Source organism: Trichoderma atroviride, chromosome 2 (assembly GCF_020647795.1).
Source record: "Trichoderma atroviride chromosome 2, complete sequence".
NCBI lineage: Eukaryota > Fungi > Ascomycota > Sordariomycetes > Hypocreales > Hypocreaceae > Trichoderma > Trichoderma atroviride.
The window spans coordinates 6232538-6255030 of NC_089401.1; the positions used below are offsets into that span (position 1 = coordinate 6232538).

Genomic DNA, 22493 nt, shown 5'->3' on the forward strand with positions numbered 1-22493 from the left:
CGCGATAAGGCGCCTGTCTATTTTTTTCTATATCTGGCCTCATGAAATGTGGGGAAGCCGGATAATCCACTGCCCCGTCGCCGCTGGCCTTGCGCTTATACCATCATTCAAAGGACACTTTTGAGAAGGGCAGTCAATCGCTCCAGTTGGCATCGTTGGCCATAATTTTTGTGTTTGCATTTTCCTTGAGCCGGCTGAGCTCCTCGAGGCCGTCACAATGAGCAGCTCAGACTACTCGTACGACGAACAGGTACGTTTGCCCTTTGCCGACTTCTTTGCTCTGCCGGAGTCTTTTGGCCACTTCTTGCAATTCGCCTTGGCAGGGTGGGCTGGAGCTGTCTGGGCCATGGGACGATGATGCTAACCGCGATGTTTCTCGAATGTTTAGGGCCAGTTCTTCCCTTTCTTCATCTTGACCGTCACCGGCCTGGTCACCCTCCCTTTGACATACAGTCTTTTCCGTCGAAGCACCGATGACGATGCGCTTGCGCCGCGCATCTCGTCCGATTACAAAATAAAGCATGGCGATGTCGTAGCGTCGCTGCGCAAGGCGCAGAAGAGGAAGCAGAGGAAGATTAAGCGGGCGATTTTCGTTGTTTTGGGGTGGGCGCTCATGGCGGGCATGGTCTACCTTATTATTGTCACACAGAGAATCGTTCCCAAGATTTGGAATCCCTACGATATTCTGGGCATCTCAGAGGTAAGCAACCAGACGGATGGCAGGGCTTGGAGCAATAAGCTGGGCGGCATATTCCTCACTACTATGTGCTTCCAAGACTAATATTACTGTGACTCGCAGACCTTTACTGAAAAACAAATCAAATCTCATTACAAGAGACTCTCCGTCAAATTCCACCCGGACAAGGTCAGGCCGGACCCCTCCAAGAACGAGACTCTGGAGATGCTTAACGACCGATACGTTGAACTCACAAAAGCCTACCAAGCCCTGACGGACGAGGACGTACGAAACAACTACATCCAGTACGGCCATCCCGATGGCAAGCAGAGCTTCAGCATCGGCATTGCGCTACCTCAGTTCATCATCGCCGAGGGCAACGGCAAATACCTGATTCTGCTCTATACCGGTCTTATGGGCATTCTACTTCCCTATCTGGTTGGCTCGTGGTGGTATGGTACCAAGCGGATGTCCAAAGAAGGCGTCCTGATGGAAAGCGCCAACCGCCTATTCAGACACTACAACGAGGAGATTGATGAGGGTGGTATTATCACCGCTCTTAGCACTGGCAAGGAGTTCGAGACCGTCCTCAAGGGAGACCAAGCCGAATCTGGCCTTTCCAAAATCGAATCCCGAATCTCAGCAGAGGGTGAGAGCTCGTTGTTTGCGTGCGGTTTCTCTACTAAGGACAAGGAAAAGCTCGAAGACCTCGACAGCGGCGTGCGACGCAAGGTGCTTGCTTTACTGTGGGCTTATCTGGGTCGCGTCGAGCTCGACGACCCTGCACTGACCAAGGCAAAGTTCGAAGTTGGCGCAATTGCCCGTACACTGAACCAGTCTTTTGCTGCGATTGCATTGGCATTTGGCAACATTGGCCCCATCGCAGGATCGTTCAAGGCCAACCAGCATCTCATCCAGGCAGTTTCTCCCAAGTCATCTCCTCTCCTCCAGCTCCCTCACATCAACGACAAGGTTGCCGCGGCCATTGAAGGCGATTCGAAAATCCATCTGACTGTTCAGCAATTCATGGACCTCCCCGATGCCGAGCGAAGACAGCTCGCAGTTGGCAAGGATCTCCTTACCGCAGAGCAGTACAAGGAAGCCATCAGTGTCGGAAAGCAGATGCCTTTCTTCCGTGTTGCCAAGGCGTTCTTCAAGGTTACTGGCGAAAAGGTCATCATTCCCTCATCTCTCGTCACTCTGGTCATCAAGGGCCGTTTCATCCCTCCCGGTACCGAGAACGTCCCAGCTATCGATGAGGTTTCCTTGGAAGATATCGATGCCGCTGAAGATGATATGGACGCTATTCTGGGCCGCAAGAAGAAGATTGTCAAGGGCCCTGATGGCAAGCCCGTCGCTGTTGAGGAGAACTCTGCCCTGCCACCTCTGACGTTTGCCCCCCCACTACGCCCGTGACCACTCTCCCAAGTGGTACGCTTTCCTCAGCGACTCCAAGCAGGACAAGATGGCCGTTCCTCCTTTCACCTTTGACAAGTTTGATCAGCCCATTTTTACCGAAGACGGCAAGCCTACCTTTAACATGGTGGCTCTCAAGGCTCAGTTCGCCGCTCCTCCTCAGCCTGGCCACTACACTTTCTGCATGCACGTCATCTGCGATTCTTACGTCGGTTTCGATACCAAGATGGAAGTCACCCTTGTTGTGGAAGATGCGAGCAAGGCGGCTGAGATGGAGGCCGAAGACGAAATCAGCGAACCCGAAGAAGGTAAGCCATTCTTACACCCTTAAAATAGTATACGAAGGATTTTTAACTAACATATGATTGATGCAGATTCTATTGCTGGGCAAATGCAGGCTCTCAAGGGTCAACCTACCGGCGAGGCTCCCAAGCCTAAGCGGAAGCAGGACAGCTCTGATGAAGAGTCTGGCACAGATGAAGAGGAGGATGACGCAAGTGACACGAATACTGATACGGAAGATGAGAGCTGAGTTGTTTCTCCTGGACAAGATACTTGTCATGGAGAGTGTTTCATTAGACTAAAAAGAAAAATGAACAAAAAAATTCTAAAAAAAGTGTGAGGGAAAAGAAGAATCTTGCCTCGAAGCATTTGGTACTTTGAAAGAGTAGCATTCGAGGTTGACTTTGCATTAGCTGCATGTGTGTGTGTTGCGGCAAGGGAAACAAACTGACTGGGTCGGGTAGCCGTGTATCTTGTCGCCGGCGTGGAGTTCTTTTTCAAATGGCATAAGGATTTAATTTTATGTCGGTTCTTGTTAGTTTACTTTGTATTACCTAGCTTTTATACTAGAATCACATTATGAGGAACAATGCAATGTAAAATGGAAACAAAGGAAGGAAAAAAAATCTTGAATCAGAAATTTGTGCTTTCATTGCATGTGAGTATGTGTGTGTGAACACCTGTTGTAACTGCTACTACTCCTACATCTATATACGTCATGGAAATATATATTATCGCCAGAGATTACTCCTTCGCCTTCATTTTCATTCCCCATAGGTAATCATAAGATGAATCATTCAAGCCCTCTCGCCAAAGCAAGATATAAAAAAAAGGATAAGAAGGAAAGAAACAGGATAGAAAGGGAGTGGTTTGGCTCAGCATACTCGTACGCCGCATACCTCCACTCCTTTCCCTTCAATGACAGCCTGTCTGCCGAAATACAAGGCAACAAGCTCCTGCACAAAAAAGGTATCGCTGGCGCTCCATACGTCGAGGCCCATGTTTTCAATGGACCGGCTATCTATGGTAATGGCAGGGTCGGAGTCATCGCTCTCGTTGGGGACTAAGCCCTCAGTTTCATCCTCATCTCCATCGGCATCGCCGCTGTCGTCGTTGTCGCGATATGATTCATCAGCAGCGTCGACAATATCCACCAGGACAGAGAGCATCTGCGTGGTGAGACGGTGGAAATAGGTGATGATGGCCAACTCGATGTTGGCTTCTCCGTCGGTGCTTGAGCGGCGGGCGGCAAGAGAAGCGATTGAATTACTGAGCGGCTCTGATTGTGACGACGATGGAGCAGGCGGGGGTATTGGCATGGATCCAACTCTGGGGCTGGTTGGGGATAATAGATCGGCGAGGAGAGCCGAGTCACGAGTTGACTCTTCTTGTTCTTCTGAGCGAATCTGCTCACCCGCGCTGGCCCACCACATGAAGCCATTATAGGCAAAAGCTGCCCAGGTGAGGGGCTCAACGAGATTGTCAGTAGCTCCATAAGGTTCATCTTTAACCAGCCGAGCAGAGTGGCTAGTAGATAACCTCACTGCTGAAGTCTCGGAGTCGGGGGGATCGAGGGTCTTGACCTGGAGTCGGGGTGGGTGGGTTTGCAGCCAATCGTGCGAGACCTGTGCGTAGGGCGTTGAAGCGACGCAGATCACGCTGAGTTGCCTTGACTGGTCTTCCGCGAGGACACTCTACAATCGGCCAAGATTTCTCCTTGGCATTTGCAGAGTAGTCTGGGGGCATCGTGATGAGCATATCCCAGAGAGTGTCCTTGGTTGCGAGGATGCTATCAGTGGTGCAGGCAATCCACCCGGAGCCTGACTCATCCGCATCATCGACGGCGTTTTCATCGCTGCGGTCACGCTTTGATGCCTTGAGATCATCCATAAGAAATGAAATGTCATGAACGCCAATACTGAATAAAGGGCGAAGACGCTGAGGTGGAGCAGGTGTAGGTAGCGAGTCTGTGATGGAAAGCGGAATATTGGATAAGATGGAGATGTTATATACTTGGGAGCTTGTCAGTCTCTGAATTTTCATGGAAGAGGTGGAGGCTGCCTACCAAAGTTGCAAATCTCATGTACCGGAGCATGGCACGATATTAAGATGCGCTGTCGAAGCAAGGCGGCTCGATGGATGGGAAAAATCAAGGGTCCGAATCTGTCCAGCAGCTCGGGGAGGCTCCACGCAGGATGGTAAGGAGAGAGCTTGTGCTCAGGCTGGAATAGCGAAACGCCATCGGTGAGAGATGAATTTCGCTCGTGAGCCTTGCGCAACGGGTCTAGTACTGGAGAGATGGGCGAGGCGATGGCTGAGAAAGTCTCTCCCTCCTTGGCTTTGTTGGTATTCCAGTATTTTTCTAGTATTTCGGTTTGACTGCGATCCTTGACGAGGTTCCTATTTGGCAACATCTTACTTAGCTCCAGCTCCAGTTACACAATGCGCCGAACGGGTTACTACTTACGCCGCCATCTGCTTCAAGTTGTCGGCATGCCTCCATGCCCGCCCCAGCCTTCCATAGCTCAGAGGAACAAGAATTCCTACGGAAATCATACGAGCATGACGGGCCCCTTCTTCTTCGCAAGGCTCATTGACAAATGCGCTCAGGCCAGCATGTGCGCCATCGTGAACAAAGTAGATGAGATCGTCGGAGACGGTGTGCAGGCCGGACGGCAGCGACTTGTATTCGACGAGACCCTCGAGTTCGAGCCCCGGAATGGCTTGTTTCCAGGCAATTGTGTAGCCGGCCTTGACATCAAAGTCAATGAGGAACAGCGCAGAAATGGGCGGCAGATCGACGAGCGCGGTGGAAGAGGCGGGAGGAGGGACGGAGAGCGCAGACGGCTGGCCGCGGCGAGCTGGAGCCATGGCGATTTTCGATTTGTTTATAGCTGATCAGAGCATGATACGGGATTTGACGGATTGCGAGTCGCTGTAGCCGCAACAATGGCAGAGCGATAAAGCCAGACAGGCGCGCAAGCAATAGCTAATGCAATGCAGTAGGATGGAGAAGCGTAATCGTATGGTATTCGCGAGCGGGTAGTATCGACACAGAGTGGATCTAGAGCACTATCAGCTGCTCCTCGGTACTGTAGGGTCAATAAGTGCCCGAAGTAAAAGGTTTACTGCACGTTGACAGAGAGAAGACAAAGGCTTGATGGGATGTACATACAATAAGTGCAAAATGCAGGTGAAGAGCAGATCCTCGCTACGGCTCGCAGCTCTCAGCACTCCTCAAATCAGGCAGACAATTGAATCAGGTCCTCTCCATGGCGCTGCGTAAGTAACGTAGATGGCTGAAAGCTTGTGGCTTGGGCGACAGGGATGATGCAGCTTGCATGGCGTGTCTTTTTGGCGGTGGAGCCAGTCAGTTGGAGGTTGGAGCGAAGTTGATGGAGATCACGTGGCAGACAGCCAGCTGCAGCACCTTCAGCTGATAAAGTACATGTAAATTCATCGATGAATTATCCTTTGTTGTAGCAGCAAAGCTATAAAATTAAATGAGGAGAAACTACGCCCCCTAGCAGCTCTAATCTCTTCATGGAGGCAGTAATACAGTAGTATCAAGTATAGGTATTGTATAAATTAATCTCAGGGACTTGTCTTGGTTGATCACACCGGATCATCAAATTGATTGCAACGGCTTAACTCTCATAAATGAAGAAGCGCAGTGTAAATGTAGTGAGCGTAAAGGAGTAGTTGTATACTTTATCCGGACCCTCGTCTTCCTCTAGCGCGTATGCTGTCGTATATGGTCTCGATATTAGAAGTGCTTCTCTCAACTGCCTGTATGTAAACCACAAGTGATCCGTGCTTGTATTTGATATCTTGCATGCCAATGCTGCGTAGCGTCTTCTTGTCCACACCCACTTCATCGATAAGATATGTTGCAGTTTCTTCCACATTCTTCTTCCATGTCTCTGAATCACTTTCCTCTCCTGTGAACATAACCTCCGAGGGGTACCTGCTCTGCTGAAGGCATTTGATTGCCCGCTTCTTCCCAGTGACGTTGATCATCATCACCACCATGTCTTTCATTCCATAGAATGCTGCAGCGGCAAGTGCGCTGCCGTATTGCCCGATATTGCAGGTCATTGCAGGATCGGCTCCAGATTTCAGCAGAAGCTTCAAAGTCTGTATGTACCGCAAGCTCCGCAAGTTCTTAATTGTATCATAGTGATCGAAGATGCGCCAGATAAAAGCTTCCAAAGCGCTGCCGAATATCCCAACATTTGGGACTTGGTTGATGTCTGCACCGCTGTTGAGGAGCGTCACGATCTTTGTCTCGTAAGGTGCTATATCTTCAGGGATTGCAGAGGCCACTGCTGCGATGAGAGCACTCCCATAGATCCCACTTTCCGCAGGAATCTTTGCATCAGCTCCAGCTCGTAGCAGAATCTCAATTGATTGAGGAATTCCGCCGTTTGCTGCCGCGATCAAGGCATTGCCCCAGAGCGAGCCGCCCTGTCGGTTCGCGCTCACCCAGCCTTGATCCACCAAATACTGCAGCGTACTACCAGTCTGATCATGCATAATCGCGTCTTGGACTATAGTCAACGCGTAGTTCGGGAGCACCACTAGCACGTTTAAATCGACTTTTGCTTCCTCCACCAAAAACCTGAGGATATCTTTGTTGCTTAGTGCTCCTGCAGCCGCAAGGTGATATATTCCTTGACGCCGTCCAATAGCGCCAATAGCGCTCACTAGATATCTGCACATCGGCAGGCATCCTCCCTCGACTGCAAGCTCTAACGTATAACTCACCGAATCAGTGATGCGTCTCAGACTTCCCTCGCATGTTTTAAGCGCCAATTTTTGGTCGATTTTGTCTTTCTCCCACCAATCGCGCAAAGTATAGTAAAATCCGTGTTGGCACATTATGAAAATGGCCATATTGGCTGGCTTTATCATGTATGGCTCTTGGCTGTTCATCCACCTTCTGAAATAGACACTGCTCTCTCCAGGTGAACCAAGGAAGCGCTTGAGAGTAGAGATGAGTGCTGGTTCATGAGATTTGCCTTCCAATGAGCCCAGCCACTTGTCGTATCGCTGGACATGTTTGAACCAGTTGTTCTGAACATAGCGCTTGAACAAGTCTAAGTCGTCGTACTCGCCCGCAGCGAGCGGTCTCCAACGATCGTCGTCATCTGGATTAGGAATTAGCTCCAGCTTAGGAGTCATAAGAAAATCGAGCTGAATTTTAGAAACGAATGCGTCGCATTCTCCCAAGCCCATGCCCTTTGACTTCCTTGATTCGAAATACTCGGCAACAGAAGCATGTGGCAGCATCCATACTTTTTTCTCCGCATCAATTGTTAAAAGGTCTTGACACAGTGACAAGATTTCTTGCTCTGTCTGCAGCTCAATCTGTATCAAACAATCTCCTTCGTAAGCAAATCTAATTGCTTGCAGGAGAGCCTCTGAATTCAGTGGTCTGAAAGCACATAGCACCCACTTAATGGCACGCTCGGCGAGTACCATATCACATTCATTGTGCTGGTTCGTTAGATCTTCCCAGAGTCGATCGTAAGCCGCCATTAAATCACGAGGTATTGTCTTGGCCCATATTCTTATTGCATCATCAGAGACACATTTCCGAAGGCTTTTGGTCTGAAGGTGGACCCATCGAAACCTGGTACCCTTTAATCAGTATATAAATAGTAGACTGTATCTCAGATTGAACTCACATTCCGCCATTTCGGGTACTGAATGTTTCTTTTATCATGTTTTGAATCTCCAGTCGTCTCTTCCTAAAGAATCTAGTAGAATATAGTGCTTCATCGAGATATTTCTCAATATCGCCTTGCTGGTTGCTACTATTAACCATTATTGTAGCCCTGTCTTCGAATGCATTTAAAAATTCTCGGTCTGGACGGCTTGATATAAATATCTTGACTGGGTTTCTGGCCTTGTCCAGCATATTAATGAAAATTTCTGCTAGATTGTAATATGAGATGTCGGATTCATCCAAAGCGTCGAGGATAATGGTTGTCTTTGAATAGAGATTCATGGACTCCAAGATGAGTTCTTTACAGTCTGTATAGCTTAGGCTTCTCCCTTCTTGTTTTGCTTTTTCGCATTTTTGGATGACGTTGTTTTGAATATAGCTATAGTTGTTGGCTTTGTATGACAGCTGACGAACAAAGCTTCGGAGGACAACAAGTGGATCTTGCATGGACGGTCCAGACCGATTGCAGTAGAAAAAGGCAAATCCTTCGTCATGAGGAGATGCTTCCAATGTTTGTTTAATATGATCGATCACACGGGATGTGAGATAAGTTTTGCCGGTACCAACTGATAGGGATTAGTCTTCAAAGGTCTACTTAAACCAAATTCTAGAGTTCAAAATAACTTACTTGTTCCTTGAAGACATAATAGCGTTGACGATGAGGCGATGGCTTGCCATTCTCGAAAGCTTTCGTGGTCTATAAGCCAATCGCCCGTGCCTTGAATTCTTGTATCCTTCATTGTAGCGTGGCCTTTTCCGAATTGTTCAGAGCTGATAAAGTCCATAAGCGTCTCTAGCTTATCATTATTAACATTCTCAAGCAGTTTATCGACTTCTTTGTCAATTCGAGTTAATGGCGATGAAGTGACATCGAGCCTTGCCAATAATGTTTCCAGTTTTTCGTCTAGTTGTTTTGTAGCTTTTTCATTTCGTAAAGCTTCACAACTTTGAATTTCGTACGACAATATCTGCTCTTTCTTAGAGAGATCCGAGATGAGATTTGAGACTTGCTCCGGTCGGAGAATAGAATTCAACGTCTGTCTGACCACTCCGCTCTCAATCAAAGTATCGCATCGAGCCAACAGCTCAATTGCTGAAACGTATAAGTCAACAAGGATGCTGCGCAAATTTGATATAGTTCCATCTTTAGTTGATATTGCGTTGTCGTATAGTGAACAGCTGAATTATGCCGGCAAGGGCCGCCATTTGCTCAATTTGTTTAATTGGGATCTGGAAATGATTAATATTATAGACTTCATTTATTTCACACATGTGGACAGCACTTACTTTTAGAACTGCCTTTACGGCAGCCCAAGGAGCACTTGCTTGTGGTGGCGCGAAGTTCATGGCAACGTCTCCAGCCATCGTAAGAAAACCGACGACATCGGCAATATATGCACGGACAACTATTTCTTGTTTACCAATCTTGAACTTCATTGGTGAATCTTTCGCCTCAAATGACTTTTCTTTCTCCTTAATGAGAGCAGTAAGCTGTTGGATCTGATCTTCTGGCTTTTCTACTGACGCCAGAGAATTAAGCTCTTGTTTCTGAATCCATTCTGTGGTTTCTTTATTGACTTTGCAAAAGACTTCTTCCCAAATAGTCAACGATTCAGTGGAATGTTGACTACTGTTACTCGAAAAAGGTAGCGGCGGCACTTCCAAAACTAGAGGAGCAGATGCTGGTGATTGAAGGGAATCAGAACTCAACAATAGCGGAGAGACTCCGGCGGGAAATTCTGGTAGTTGAGAGGGGCTAGGGCCCAACGATGGTGAAGAGGCCAATGCAGTAGACGATGAAGACTGCAAGTTTGAACGTGACACTGAAGCTCGAGAAGCTAAATCTGGAGAATCCGAATCAATTGAAGGTAGACTCGCATGAGACAGTCGCTTCAAGAAGTCACGGGCTCTCTCCCGACTTTTTCCTTTTCTTTGCTGATTCATCTCAGCCATATCTTGATGTTGATTATTGGAGAAAATAGAAAAGGGATGTGCGGTCCGGCATGTTCAGACAACCCACATGTATATATAATGCCCCGGATAGTTCATGTGATATCAAATTGTAAACATGTAACCTTGTGCAACATTCTTGGTGTAATGCAGCTGCATTCGCTCTTCCCTCTCTCTGCACGGGTAGGTACATATGAACCGCCATAAGCTCATTGGCCCTAGCAGACAAATTGAAGTAGCACAACGTTTCTAGGACCTTGCTTCGGTAACCGTAGCCAGGAACTAAAGGGAATATCGGCGCTTAAAGTCCTATTCCGAGCTTTGTACTCCATCATACAACTATAAAGCTCTGTATGTCTATATTTAGAAAAAAAAAAAGTGCATTAGAGCGGAGGCGTGCATCGCTTCGTGATCCATATTTTGTGAGAGCACGGGCATCAGCTGTAACACAATCTACCTTGGCCTAACATAGAATGCCCGGTAGAAACTGAAGAAAAAAAGCTTAAGGATTCTCATTTCATTCTTTCTCTGGCCTGGTTGAGCGATTCAGATGCCCATACGATACCCTTTCCTATTCCCGAGTTTCCACAACGACTGATCAGCGTTGGCAATTTGACCTATGACTCTGTTATCATCAAGTCTATTGGTTCAGGCATCCCTAGGCTGTAGATAGAATGAGTCCGAATACAGTGGGTGATAGAATAGCATCCATTGTTTCCCAGAAGTGTCGGGCAGATTCCGTTCAGCAGAGTCCTTGGGCATCAGGTTGCGAGATGCATTTGGCCTCGTACAACCAACAACGTGGGTCTAGGAAATTGGCTGGGACCGAAATCATGAAATGCGAGCCAATAAATTGCCGACACGCGTGCTGGCCATATATTTTTGATGGCTATCTACATGTGCGTGTCACTCGGGTGTTTCGCCACCGTCAATCTTATCGCAGAAAACTGGTTGGAGGGACGTAATTGACGATATCTACACTGTCGTCAATTAACATAATTGGTTCAATGTAGTCGCTTTGTCACGTTGGACAACTCAAGCCTATCTTATTCCATAAATTGAGATGCGGTAATTCTTTCTTGTAATCGTATAACTAGGTGCCCGAAGAGCAATCATCGCACTTACATAACGTACCCAATATCTCCTGGTCAAGAAAAGAAAGAACTCGTGACAAAACGCACCATCATAGTAATCTGCACTATGCATTATATAATTTGCAGCGAGTTCTAAATATACAATTATAAAACTGCATAACACCTATCATACGCAGGCTTTCGCAATTGGCCATACACTACAATTTATACCACAAATCTAGTAGATGTTGAGATATTTGTTAGTGATTTAATACTCCTCATGCACTCCCAACTTTGAGAGCAATTTTTAGGAACTAGTAGCTGATGCTCTTGCCAAAGACGGTGCATGATGGACTCCATATTGTGCAAACCTGTAAGACACCTCCTCGGACTCAGACCATGAGAAAGGTAACCCAGCATGCTTGCTGAATATAATGAATCTGCCCTATAGCTATAGTATCAACTAGAGATACGAACCCAGGACCTATGTTTCATTCCAATAGGAAGTTGACAATCGCTCGCATGGTTGTCCACCTCGCTATTGGAAGCAAAGCCTGTTGGTAGCAGAGTGAACGTATCAGGGGCACAGCCCCTCAAGACAAAAGTACCGTAGCATTTCCTATTTCGTCATTAGGATCAAGACCAATTGCTGCAATTCGCTGGCTACGTTCTCGTGACTTATCCCGTACAAGTGACGGCTCCAACATGGTTGCAGCCCATTCCTCCATCAGAGGACATAACACAGCCTGCCGTGCCGTGTTTGCCTCCTCCCAACTAGTGCGGGGACTCCTATCATCTAGATAACTGCATTTAGACTAAGATGAGATGAGAGATTTTAAGTCATGGTAGTCGCTTATAAAATATGTACATACCTCCTATCGAAGTGCTCAGCAGATTATGAACAAAGAATATTCAGAAGAGCACATTGAGCCAGCAAACAAACAGAATTTATAAACAACTTGTCCTATCATGAAAATAACCTCCCCGCTATTATTCGGGTTGGCTACAAACCCATTCCGACCATATGAGGGTCCGCCAACCTACCAAGAGGAATATCGAGACAGCAGTTATGCACCAAGCTTCATTGACACAGAGTTTGGTCGCCAGATTATAGCGCCAGATACTCCATATGTAGCAGCAGCAGGCCCAAATGTATTATATTTTATTGATACCCGGCTTAGTGCTGAAACTGCAGGGCATATAAAACAACAACTCGAAAATGCATATGTATCAGGCCCAGACGAGTATATATCTATCAACGAGTTTACAGCTACAGCAGAGAAGAAAAACCATGGGACTGGTGAAACAACATTTATATTCGATCCGCTTTATGCTGGGGTGCTATTTGCCAAAGGAATTAATAAACGAAACCCGGAGATTAAGCTGGTTGAACACACAATCGGTGGTGGCGACTGGGTAGTGGCCTACGAGCCTGATACTACATGTTCTTGAAGAGACAGTAATGCACTTGCAGCAGTTGGACTACTTATGGGAGACAAACACCTAGGCAACGTTATGATATAAACTAGTTCATGTCCAGTGGCTATATCGCCAAGTCCCTACAGATTCGGTACTGACGCTTAATTCTATTCTGCCTTACGAGTATCAAATATTAAGGGCTCTAAAAATAATGATGCATATTCAAGCTTCTCAAGATCCCTCGGGAACCGGCTATCATTATTATTGCCGCTATTGTTGCTATCGTTGCTGTGAAAGCAAGGTACACGATCAGCTACATCTCTTTGGATCTCGGCTTGATCCCCTTCACGCTCGAAATGAAAATCCACAACGTAGACACAAACTCTCTTTTGCCTTCCTCTGCTTTGGCCAGGTAGTTAGCCTCTGTTAACAGGTAAATAATTGATGGATGCTTCCGTATAGCGCTACTCAAACCTTCGCTGCCTTGTATTGTAGACTTTCTGCATAGATTTTCCGCTTCGGGGGCTCACATTAATCGCGCCTCCTCTTGCCACTTATCTTATTATCCTACTTAATAAAGCACACTAATATCTCAGTTTCAACCTGCTCAACTCTCCCACAAACACCACACTCGCTCACTCTACTAACTACACTCCACTATCCACGACCGCGATGACTTCTGAGCGAGCCGCCGAAGAAGGACGAGATGGCCCGAACAAGGCGGCCAAAGAAAGTAATGAAGAGCCCAATGGCGATAGGGCAAGAAAAAGAATGGAACAACTCAATTAACATTTACGGCGGTTGGTAGAGAGAGAGAGAGAAGAGGCCATGGAGTTGTCCGCCCTTCTTCAACATCGGGATGCTCAGGCAGCAGAGCCAGACTCCACCGATGAGATCGACTTGGCTCAGAAGATACAAAGACAACTACGAGAGTTGCATAGACAAATGCAGATGAACAAAGTCTTTGAACCCGCTCGCGCGAACCTCGCGGAGCTAATTGCTACGCGATATCGACGTCAAATCAGCGTATATCTGGCATCGTATAAGAAGTACCTGAGAAACAAAGCTATAGAGGTTCTAGAGGACCCCATGCGCCACAGTGAACATATAACCAAATAGCTTGGCGATTCTTTTGGCCCAAAAAGTGGTCATCCGTCTATAAGCGGTTGATAGACAAAGATTTATTTAACACTGGCAAGGAATTACCGAGCTGTGGCTCAGCAGACGCTCCTCTGGTGAGATGATTGCAACATCGTAAGTGCTCGCCGTGCAAATCAAGCAGCTGGGGACCTTTCAAGGCGGGGGAAAGCAAAGACTCTTTCTTAACTATCAATTCATGTGCTTTTAACTATCTGTGTGCATTCTATCTGTGCTGTTTCTTCCAAGAACGAATCCTAAATACAGCCCAAGGTACGATACCTCATCACCTTTGCTCACAACCCGCTCTCACGCTCTCTACAAGCACTGGGAGTAGTAAGAGTTCAGGACCTGGCAAGTGTAGCCGCCACCACACTGAGTAGGGCCAGAGTAGCCGATTCCACCGCACTGTCCGTAGTGAGTCTGAGTTGCGGTGGGAGAGCTTCCAGTGCTGGTCGGGCCTGAGGGCGGCGTCGACGTCGGGCCACTGCCGCCGCCGCCGGAGAGCTTGCTGTTGACAAAAGCGAGAGCCTGCGAGCCGTATTCTGTGCCGTAGCCTTGGTGAGTGTTGGGGTCGTTTCCGTTGCAGCAGTAAGGGTCTGCGGCATCACAGTATGACTGGACCTTGGACGCGGCGGCGCACTGAAAGCCAGCATTGTGGGCATCGAACTGATCACAAACAGCAAGATTAGAAAGGTGGTTGGTTCTTACAACACAGAGAATACTTACACCTCCAGCCTTGCAGGTTCCAACGTTGTATGGCAGTCCGGCAATGTTACGAGGATCTCCCATCAGGATCACGGCCTTGATAGCAGCGGCTGCTGATGCGGAGATTGGAACAGCAGTGTTGCTGTATCCCTCGCCTGGGTCACCTCCTCCACATACCACATCGTCATAGACTTGGCCACCCTTTCAGAATAGGTGTTAGAACTGATACTCTGAATGTTCAAAATGAGAGAGAGACTAACCTGCGAGTATCCAACCAACACTAGCTGAGTATCTGGGCAAGAGGTGTGGAAGTTGTCAATGGCCGTGACCGCGGCATTGATGCCGGCCACAACAGAAGCATTGTATTGGACACCGCCACAAGAAGCCTGGCCACCGCAAGCTGGGTAGTTCAAAGCTTCAGAGGTAGTTCCGGGGTGGGCGGCAATGATCAAGTTTACAACAGTGGCGGAAGAGCCATATCCTGCCGATACTGTTGTTTCACGAGCTCCAAAGACGTGAATTCCCGGGCACTGTCGCTTCACTATCGCACCGTTCGCTTGGTTAGTAGCCAAAAGAGCTTGGGCCAGCAAAAGGGCGAGGGAACTCTTCATTGAAGGCATCTTTTCCCTTGTATTGAGAGAGATAGTTAGAGAAACAGATGGTATAAGATGTTAATTGTCTTCAAGATGAGTGATGTTTCGAGCGAGTTGAAGGTTATATACCATCAAGTATCAACTATTAGCCGTTTGTATATTATCCAAGCTGTTCTCTTTTCATCAGCTTATGTTATACTGAAATCTCAATTCGTTCTAGTTACTGTTGTATTCCTTTTCCCCAGCTATTTATCCTCACCAGAAAATTAGGCTAAATCAGCGTTTATGACAGCTATATATCCTAATTGAACAAATAACCTCTACGGAAGAGACTACTGTGTTTACTATCCAAATTCACTTCACATTTACCTTCACATTCCCATATGTAATGTGTAGTGTGTAGGAGAATGCAGCATGCAGCCCTTATTATGGACCCCCCCTTGTCGAACCAAACAGACTCCCCAGCAATACGCCTTGAAATTGCACCCTTTGGACCGAGGAGCCGACGAAGGGTTTCCAACTTTTTTGTTCAATTATTAGAGAGACAATCTCCGCTTTTCCGAACCCATGCGTACGCATTCGCCAGGTGTTAACTTCGGCTATATACCTTTGTAGCATAAATAGAAATATATCCACAAGAAGAGCAACCAAATATTTACAGTCAAAATGCCATCATCAATTCTTAGAGTAAGGCCATGGCCGACAAGTATTACAATTGACATACAAAACGCTAGCTAGCATGCTCGTAGAATCGCCGCGTCACATAGAGGCGAAGAGGGTGCGATCTGTATACAACCTCAACATTGTAGGTGGCATTTTCTTATACTTGGCTTATAGGCTAAATACAGCCCAACGAAGAGTTGTTCTATAAATGTAAAATATTCACGACAAGCTCCCCGGTTCACAACTGTGCTATACTCTTTACATGACCAACTACTGATGGCAATTAATTGCCGGCTAGTATCCGCGCCGCCGAAGTGGAGGCTTTATCGGCGATGAACAAGGAAAGAATTCGTTTGACCTCAAAAAGGAAAAAAGCCAGATCTTCCAAGTTACATCCCGTTCAGTTACATGTAGTGGGGCTTTTCTACTGTGGAATAGATGCGTTCCATGAAGATACTCACGATGCAAAGGTAAGATATAGGCATGTAAGAAGGAGCGTAGTTTGTGATTTCGCGAACAAGATTGGAGATTGTAAGGCTTGTTTCATACTTTGCTCCGTATGCTACCGTCGCTAAGCTGCGTGCTGCATCCAAAAGTAAAGCTTCAATCTGATAATTTCGACTATACAGATCTATTTGTCGCTCTCTTATATGATTTGAGAAGCAACCATCGAAAATGGGCTTCGTAATACATGTATGCATTCCTTGTTGAAAGGCAAAGTGTAAGAGAGCGCTGTCCAATTTAAATCGGCCATTTACCGCCATTGGCCGAAATCGTGCTGCCCGTAATCCAGCGAGACTCTTCGCCGGCAATAAAGGCTGCAATCTGAGCAATGTCATCTGGCGTTCCACTCCTTGGGGCTGCTGCCGTAACTCGGGCATTTTCTTTGCGGTATGCTTCAAGATGCTCAGGAGAGAGACTCTGCACCAATTCCGTCTCGACAAATCCAACAGATAAAGCTTCGGCCAGTTAGCATCAAGACGTAGACAAAGTTGATGATACATGGAAGGCTTACCGTTTACAGTGATGCCACGCGATTGTCCAAACTGATACTCTCGTCAGACTTCCACCACTTATTCACGGAGTCAGTGGAGTGTGTAAACTTACCTCAACAGCCCAGTTCCTAGCGAGCCCCTCGACAGCTGCCTTGCTAATGGCATAAGCCGTTTGATGCAATCCAAACGAGAACCGCCTAGCCGCAATGGATGAAATAAGGATCACGCGTCCTCCCTGAGGGATGTATGGGAGCAACGTCTGGGTGAGAAAGAAGGGAGCTCGAACGTTGGTAGCCATGGTATCGTCGAAAACCTGTTCCGTTGTATCCTCAGTCGGCACAGGTGAAGCAAAGGCCGCATTGTGAACTGTCATTTTGAGTTGTTATTAGCCAATCAAATACGGCTTTCGCATCTATCGGGAGAAAATAGTTCATACCAACGATATCTATGTTCTTGACATGGAACTCCTGCAGCGTCTCGTCGACAATCTTTTGGTAATTGTCAAACTTCTTCAAGTCCGCCTGAATGCTCATAGCCTTTGCGCCAGAATCAAGCGATTGGATCTCTTTGACAACTTCCACTGCTGTATCTTGACGGCTGGGGTTGGCATAGACCATAGCAACATTGGCACCTCGACGGGCGAGCTCTAGAGAAATGCCTCGGCCAATTCCCCTAATGCCACCGGTGACAAGAGCTGTCTTGCCGGCTAGAGGTAACTTGAAGGACGCCATCATGTAAGCCAAACTGATGATATTGTTTGCTTTGAAGCTGGTAGATCAGATTCTGAGGTGCTTCTACGACCAAGACTCTCTTTGTAGGGGCCTCTTATATAATTGTTCATAATTGAACATCCATGACCTTTTCTACCAATACTTCTCTGCCTATTAAATCACGTAATTTTTGCAGAGTTCAAACTACATCAAATGATCACATATCTTGACGTGGGCCCTCAATATTGAATATTATCTCCGCCTAACTCCGTTTATATTGGTTTTTTATTTTATGTTCTCATACGAAATTCATCATATACTTACGTTCCAGTTACATATACTAAATGTATAGCTGTCATTGGAGAGTAATGCTCTCCGGCTTTGCGGAGATAACATGAGATCGAAAACAGACTATTGGAAATTATGTCAGCATCTCTCACAATTGTACGGAGATAGTGCGGAATCAGCCAATCTTTATTGAAAAATGGATCAACATGTTTCGATTTGTGGGGAAATCACTTTATTTGCCTTTTATGGCAGTCTTGGACAAGCATTCAGCGTTGGCGTATACATTCATTGAGCAGCTCAATTGATCTCGTATAATTGGGGTACAATCCTTTGAGACTCTTAAGCTGTATTTGAGTAAGACAATATAGCTCTCGTTACTACATTTTCTATACTACCCTTTCTTTACGAAGAAAATGCACATTGGCGACATGGTACTCATAACAGGTATTCATTTCTGCTTGATTAGTTTGTTAGGCATCTTGCCGTCCTGACTCCTATGCCTATCAAAATAGTGATTCCATCCATGTTCTTCTCTTCAAATAGTATAATGTCACTAGCAGCCGTCCCGTCTCAAGTTCATCTGGCAGTTCGTCACACATATATTGTTACAGATATATTGTTACATATATATTGTTACACATAACATATCAGCGAGTATGGAACCAGTACGGGATCGACCTTGGCCTCCTATCCGACGTGACAGTTGAGATGGACTAGGAAACCCTCCTGGGAGAGAAAACATACTCTTTGCGAGCTGTGAGCCTTGGTAACTCGCAGATCCCAAATACGACAGCTGGAGTAGTCGAGCTGATCGCTTTCGAGCGAGGTATTCCCATTGGCCCCACTGACTCTGCCGATCAGCCCGAATCAGGTCTCTTTCCTATCTCCTTCTCCGCAGACGTCAATGCAACACTTGCTCGACTTCGGTATCTTAGGATGACCACAAGTAACACTGGTGCCGGACAGTCAACTTTCGCTCCAGTTCGAGACCTGGACGGTGCTATAGTTCTACTTACCCCGGGCTCTATCGTAACTTCTCAGAGTAAATATGTTAGCAGATAAATCACTACTATAGACACACAGCAACTTACATCTCACGGTCAAAGTCATAGAGCTGCAAGTGACGTTTCTTCCCTCTTCAGCACAGAATTGTACGGTTTAGTTACCTCTTCGCCCCTAATTCGCTCATAGTTCGGGATTAGGAAGTAGGCTAATATCTGTACGTCTTTTTCTGAACTGAATTAGTGCACAACAGCCTTGAAACAGACACGAGGGTCTCTCATCCTCAGAATTATGTTCATTGTAGCTGACATTACAATAACGAATTCTTTCCCGATCCTTCGGAAGCTTCGGACAATTCTCAAGAGAAAAAAAAAATCTATGTTTAGTCATCAGTTTATACCACGGCTTCAACGATTCTGGGCATTTACATTAGTATTCTTGGTTATGAAAGGGCAGCTAGTCCACAACTGCCGTAGTAGTGGTAGTATAAAAATTATGATATAAAAATTAAATAAATAACTCGTAACCCATCTTCGCTCTTCTCTCAGACAGTAATTTTGCTAGAGCCTCAGGACCCTGCTCCATCTCCCAGACCAGGAGTAAGATCAAGTTTGCTTTGTCAAGTCCCTCAAGTAACAATTTTGTTGCAACTTTATAGTCCTCCTCTATATTCCAGAGTAGACGGCTCTCAATGTCTGCTTTGCCTCCAAATACATAAAATGCTTCCTTTAATTTACGGCTTTCTCCTGCTGTACGTGAGAAAAGCGCTTCTGGATTTGCTCCTGCCTTAAGCAATTCCTTTATCACCGTTTGGTGACGACGTGCCACAGCATACACAAGTGCTGCTGGATCAAATTCGTCTTCTTTGTTCGGATCAGCTCCTCTTTCAAGCAGCATCCTAACTATCGCCACATGACCATACTCTGCAGCACGTGAAAGTGGCACTCGACTGCGCGAGGGCCAAGGTCGTAGATGACGGTACCTGACTTCGCAACTGGGATCCGCCCCTCCTTCAAGCAACGTCTTTACTATCTCCACATGGCCATATGTTATGGCACACATCAATGGTGGTTGACCGAGAGAATCTTCGTAGCTCAGATCCGCTCCTCCTTCAAGTAAAGCCTTTACTATCTCCACATGGCCCTTTTCTATAGCACACCCTAATGGTGTTTGACGATGACGATTTGCATCGTTCAGGTCTGCTCCTTTTTCAAGTAATGCTTTTACTATCGCTATATTGCCATAGCCTATAGCATAGAGTAAGGGTGTTTTAATTGTTTTATCACCTTGATTCGGATTTGCTCCCTTCTCAAGTAGAATTTTGATTAATTCCACATGGCCCTTTGCTATGGCACACATCAATGGTGTCGCCCAATACTCATTTTCGTAGTTTGGGTCTGCTCCTTTTTCAAGTAATGCCTTTACTATCGCTATATTGCTATGGTCTATAGCATATAGCAATGGTGTCTCCTTAAGCTCATTTTCGCAATTCGGGTCTGCTCCTTTTTCAAGAAGCACCTTGATCACCGCCATGTGGGCTTCTTTTACGGCGCATAATAAAAGCGTCTGGCCCTCTTGATCCTTCACGTCGAGCTTGACCTTATCTGTTTTAAGCAGCAGCTCAATTACTTCCTCATGGCCCTTTTTCGCAGCTGAGAATAGTAAATCGTTGATATTATCATCGTCAACTTGTTTGCCTTTTTGGAGCAGGATATCGATTACCTGCTCATTCTGATTCCAAATGGCGTAGGACATTGGAGTTCCACCAACTTCATCCTTCACGTGTATTACTGCACCTGCGTTAAGAAGCAACCCAACCATAGTCATATTTCCATCCCAAACGGCATATGATAATGGTGTTCGGCCGTATATATCTACCAGATCGATTTCAGCCACTTTTCTAAATGGCAGCTTGATAGCCCCCAGTCTAAAACGAGTACCCCTGATCAGTAACTTAGCAATATTATGAAAGCCGTTTCTTGCGGCCCAAGATAGTGCTGATCTTTGGTAAGTGTCATCTTGACAATTTATGTCAACATCGATCTTGAGCAAGCTTTGCACTGCAGTCTGCAGTCCAAAATACGCCGTCATCATAAGGGTTGTAAACCCTTTTGGGAACTTGGTATTTGTGCTGGTCCAATATTCTTGGAACCATACTTGGCAGAGCCTTGATTCAATGTCGCATATCTTCAATATTAGCTCAGTCTTTTCTTCTTGTGCTTCTATACGCTGCTCGCGGAAGTGGATGGCCCAGTATTTCGTAGAGTAGTCGAGAAATATCCTGTCATTATCACGAAGATATGAGATGCCAACTCTTCTAAATAACTTTGCATCAGCTTCTAACAAAAGCAGATACCAGATGCAGATATTCGAGAGAATATGGTGAGATTCGAGCAAATTCAGTGAGCGCTTCCACGTAAAACGTTCATGGGCTTCCACAGGTTGCTGTGTATTATTCCGAAGCAAAAATTCTTTTGCAGTTTGGTGAAGTAAATATATCTTTGAGTCGATGACTACTATAAAAAGGCCACAGACGTCCCGTAATTCTTGGCGGAAACGAATTTCAGGTTTAAGATCTATGTCTTCCCACGAATGGTGACTTTTCCGAAGAAGCAAGGCGAAGCTCATCTCTTTCAGGGTCAGGGGCCGTACTGCTGCCACGATAATATGTAATATCTTCTTCGCCTGCTTGAAATCGCAACTCTTTGAGAGAATCCTATCATACGCCTCATCCACTGTTTCCGGGATACAGGAAGCGGCAGTAGATATGGTTTTGTCAACAACGATGTCTCTCTCGATTAAATCGAGTGTAAGATATACCCATAGATACGTCCTGTGGGAGATTTTCATAAGCTCTTGAAGTAGGAGGTTCTGCTCTTCCTCTAGAAGCTTTAGCCGTTTTGCAATATCCTTGACTTTAAATCGAATGAAAATGTCGATTTCTTGAGAAATTTTCCGTACTTCATCCTCACTTTCTCCGCTCAAATGAATGACTGGCAGCCCAGGGATCTCCAGAGGCCTAAAACGACGATGGATATTGCCATAAGGCCGACTTGTAAGGAGGAATTTTAAATGAAAGTCATTCGCAGCACCATAAAGTTTGCATAGCTCTTGAGCAAGCTGAGACCCTTGATCTTCACATTCGTCGATCGCATCCAAGACACAGATGATTTCACCGGCATTCTGGTCTTTAGAAATCTGGATAAGGGTTTCCAAAGTTCGGTAAACGAATGAAAGAAGGTTTCCCCGCCTGTAACAAACCGACGTAGAACCTTGTCGGAAAATAAAAGGGGCTTCTGTATGAATAATTGGCGTAATATGCAGCGTAGAGCATTGACAACCGTCTTCTGATCTGGAAAATCGTCCTTGAAGAAGAAATAACACACTGTCCTAGACTCTGTAGTTTGAAGGACATATTCCACCAAGTGTCTTACTAGGACTGATTTTCCACACCCAGGATCTGCAGATACCCAAAGCAGTCTTGATGAATCGCTTCTTTCCCATTCCTTAAAGAGCTCGTGGGATGTGAACCATTCGCATGTTCCTGGAACCCGAGGCGGGTTACGGTCTTTTCGGTCTTCGTACGGCGACGTATAGAGGCGGCGCAGAATGTCATCCTCTCCGTCTCTCTTGTCTGTGCCTTGAGATGATGTGCCGTAGTTATTGGTCACAAGGACACTGCCTCCGATCACGTCGCCTTGGATGATGCGAGCATCATGTCCAAAGATACTTTGAGAGATTGTGCGATTATCGTCCATTACGCCGTCTTCCTTTTGGTGGCTCTTCGGGATGTATAGCAAAACAACAGGAATGGCAGAATTGCGGATGATGGCGTTGAAGACCATAAGTT

At 46.3% G+C, this 22493-nt stretch overlaps 9 protein-coding genes across 9 annotated transcripts; 3 read left to right on the top strand and 6 right to left on the bottom strand.

Annotated features, from left to right (window-relative positions):
- Positions 1-217: 217 nt before the first annotated feature.
- TrAtP1_004913 (uncharacterized protein) lies at positions 218-2092 on the top strand (the record flags this gene model as incomplete). Its single annotated transcript, XM_014084994.2, has 3 exons — positions 218-250; positions 389-700; positions 800-2092. The coding sequence occupies 3 exons, from the start codon at positions 218-220 to the stop codon at positions 2090-2092; spliced, it is 1638 nt and encodes a 545-aa protein (XP_013940469.2).
- A 124-nt stretch (positions 2093-2216) lies between these two features.
- TrAtP1_004914 (uncharacterized protein) lies at positions 2217-2624 on the top strand (the record flags this gene model as incomplete). Its single annotated transcript, XM_066112503.1, has 2 exons — positions 2217-2400; positions 2467-2624. 2 exons carry the CDS (start codon positions 2217-2219, stop codon positions 2622-2624), a joined length of 342 nt encoding a protein of 113 aa, XP_065968588.1.
- Positions 2625-3249: 625 nt separating this feature from the next.
- On the bottom strand, positions 3250-3807 carry TrAtP1_004915 (uncharacterized protein; the record flags this gene model as incomplete). Its single annotated transcript, XM_066112504.1, has 1 exon — positions 3250-3807. The coding sequence occupies one exon, from the start codon at positions 3805-3807 to the stop codon at positions 3250-3252; it is 558 nt and encodes a 185-aa protein (XP_065968589.1).
- Positions 3808-3901: 94 nt separating this feature from the next.
- Positions 3902-5245, bottom strand: TrAtP1_004916 (uncharacterized protein; the record flags this gene model as incomplete). Its single annotated transcript, XM_014084302.3, has 3 exons — positions 3902-4386; positions 4440-4774; positions 4842-5245. The coding sequence occupies 3 exons, from the start codon at positions 5243-5245 to the stop codon at positions 3902-3904; spliced, it is 1224 nt and encodes a 407-aa protein (XP_013939777.2).
- Positions 5246-6085: 840 nt separating this feature from the next.
- TrAtP1_004917 (uncharacterized protein) lies at positions 6086-8845 on the bottom strand (the record flags this gene model as incomplete). Its single annotated transcript, XM_014084303.2, has 3 exons — positions 6086-8009; positions 8065-8671; positions 8734-8845. 3 exons carry the CDS (start codon positions 8843-8845, stop codon positions 6086-6088), a joined length of 2643 nt encoding a protein of 880 aa, XP_013939778.2.
- A 3147-nt stretch (positions 8846-11992) lies between these two features.
- TrAtP1_004918 (uncharacterized protein) lies at positions 11993-12682 on the top strand. Its single transcript, XM_014084304.2, has one exon. It carries the CDS (start codon positions 12098-12100, stop codon positions 12578-12580), a length of 483 nt encoding a protein of 160 aa, XP_013939779.1. The 5' UTR covers positions 11993-12097; the 3' UTR covers positions 12581-12682.
- A 1320-nt stretch (positions 12683-14002) lies between these two features.
- Positions 14003-15003, bottom strand: TrAtP1_004919 (uncharacterized protein; the record flags this gene model as incomplete). The annotated part of the gene is made up of 3 exons (XM_014084305.2): positions 14003-14353; positions 14414-14593; positions 14653-15003. The coding sequence occupies 3 exons, from the start codon at positions 15001-15003 to the stop codon at positions 14003-14005; spliced, it is 882 nt and encodes a 293-aa protein (XP_013939780.2).
- Positions 15004-16389: 1386 nt separating this feature from the next.
- TrAtP1_004920 (uncharacterized protein) lies at positions 16390-17377 on the bottom strand (the record flags this gene model as incomplete). Its single annotated transcript, XM_014083255.2, has 4 exons — positions 16390-16607; positions 16664-16694; positions 16756-17009; positions 17080-17377. 4 exons carry the CDS (start codon positions 17375-17377, stop codon positions 16390-16392), a joined length of 801 nt encoding a protein of 266 aa, XP_013938730.2.
- A 4334-nt stretch (positions 17378-21711) lies between these two features.
- TrAtP1_004921 (uncharacterized protein) lies at positions 21712-22488 on the bottom strand (the record flags this gene model as incomplete). The annotated part of the gene is made up of 1 exon (XM_066112505.1): positions 21712-22488. One exon carries the CDS (start codon positions 22486-22488, stop codon positions 21712-21714), a length of 777 nt encoding a protein of 258 aa, XP_065968590.1.
- Between the last annotated feature and the right edge of the window lie 5 nt (positions 22489-22493).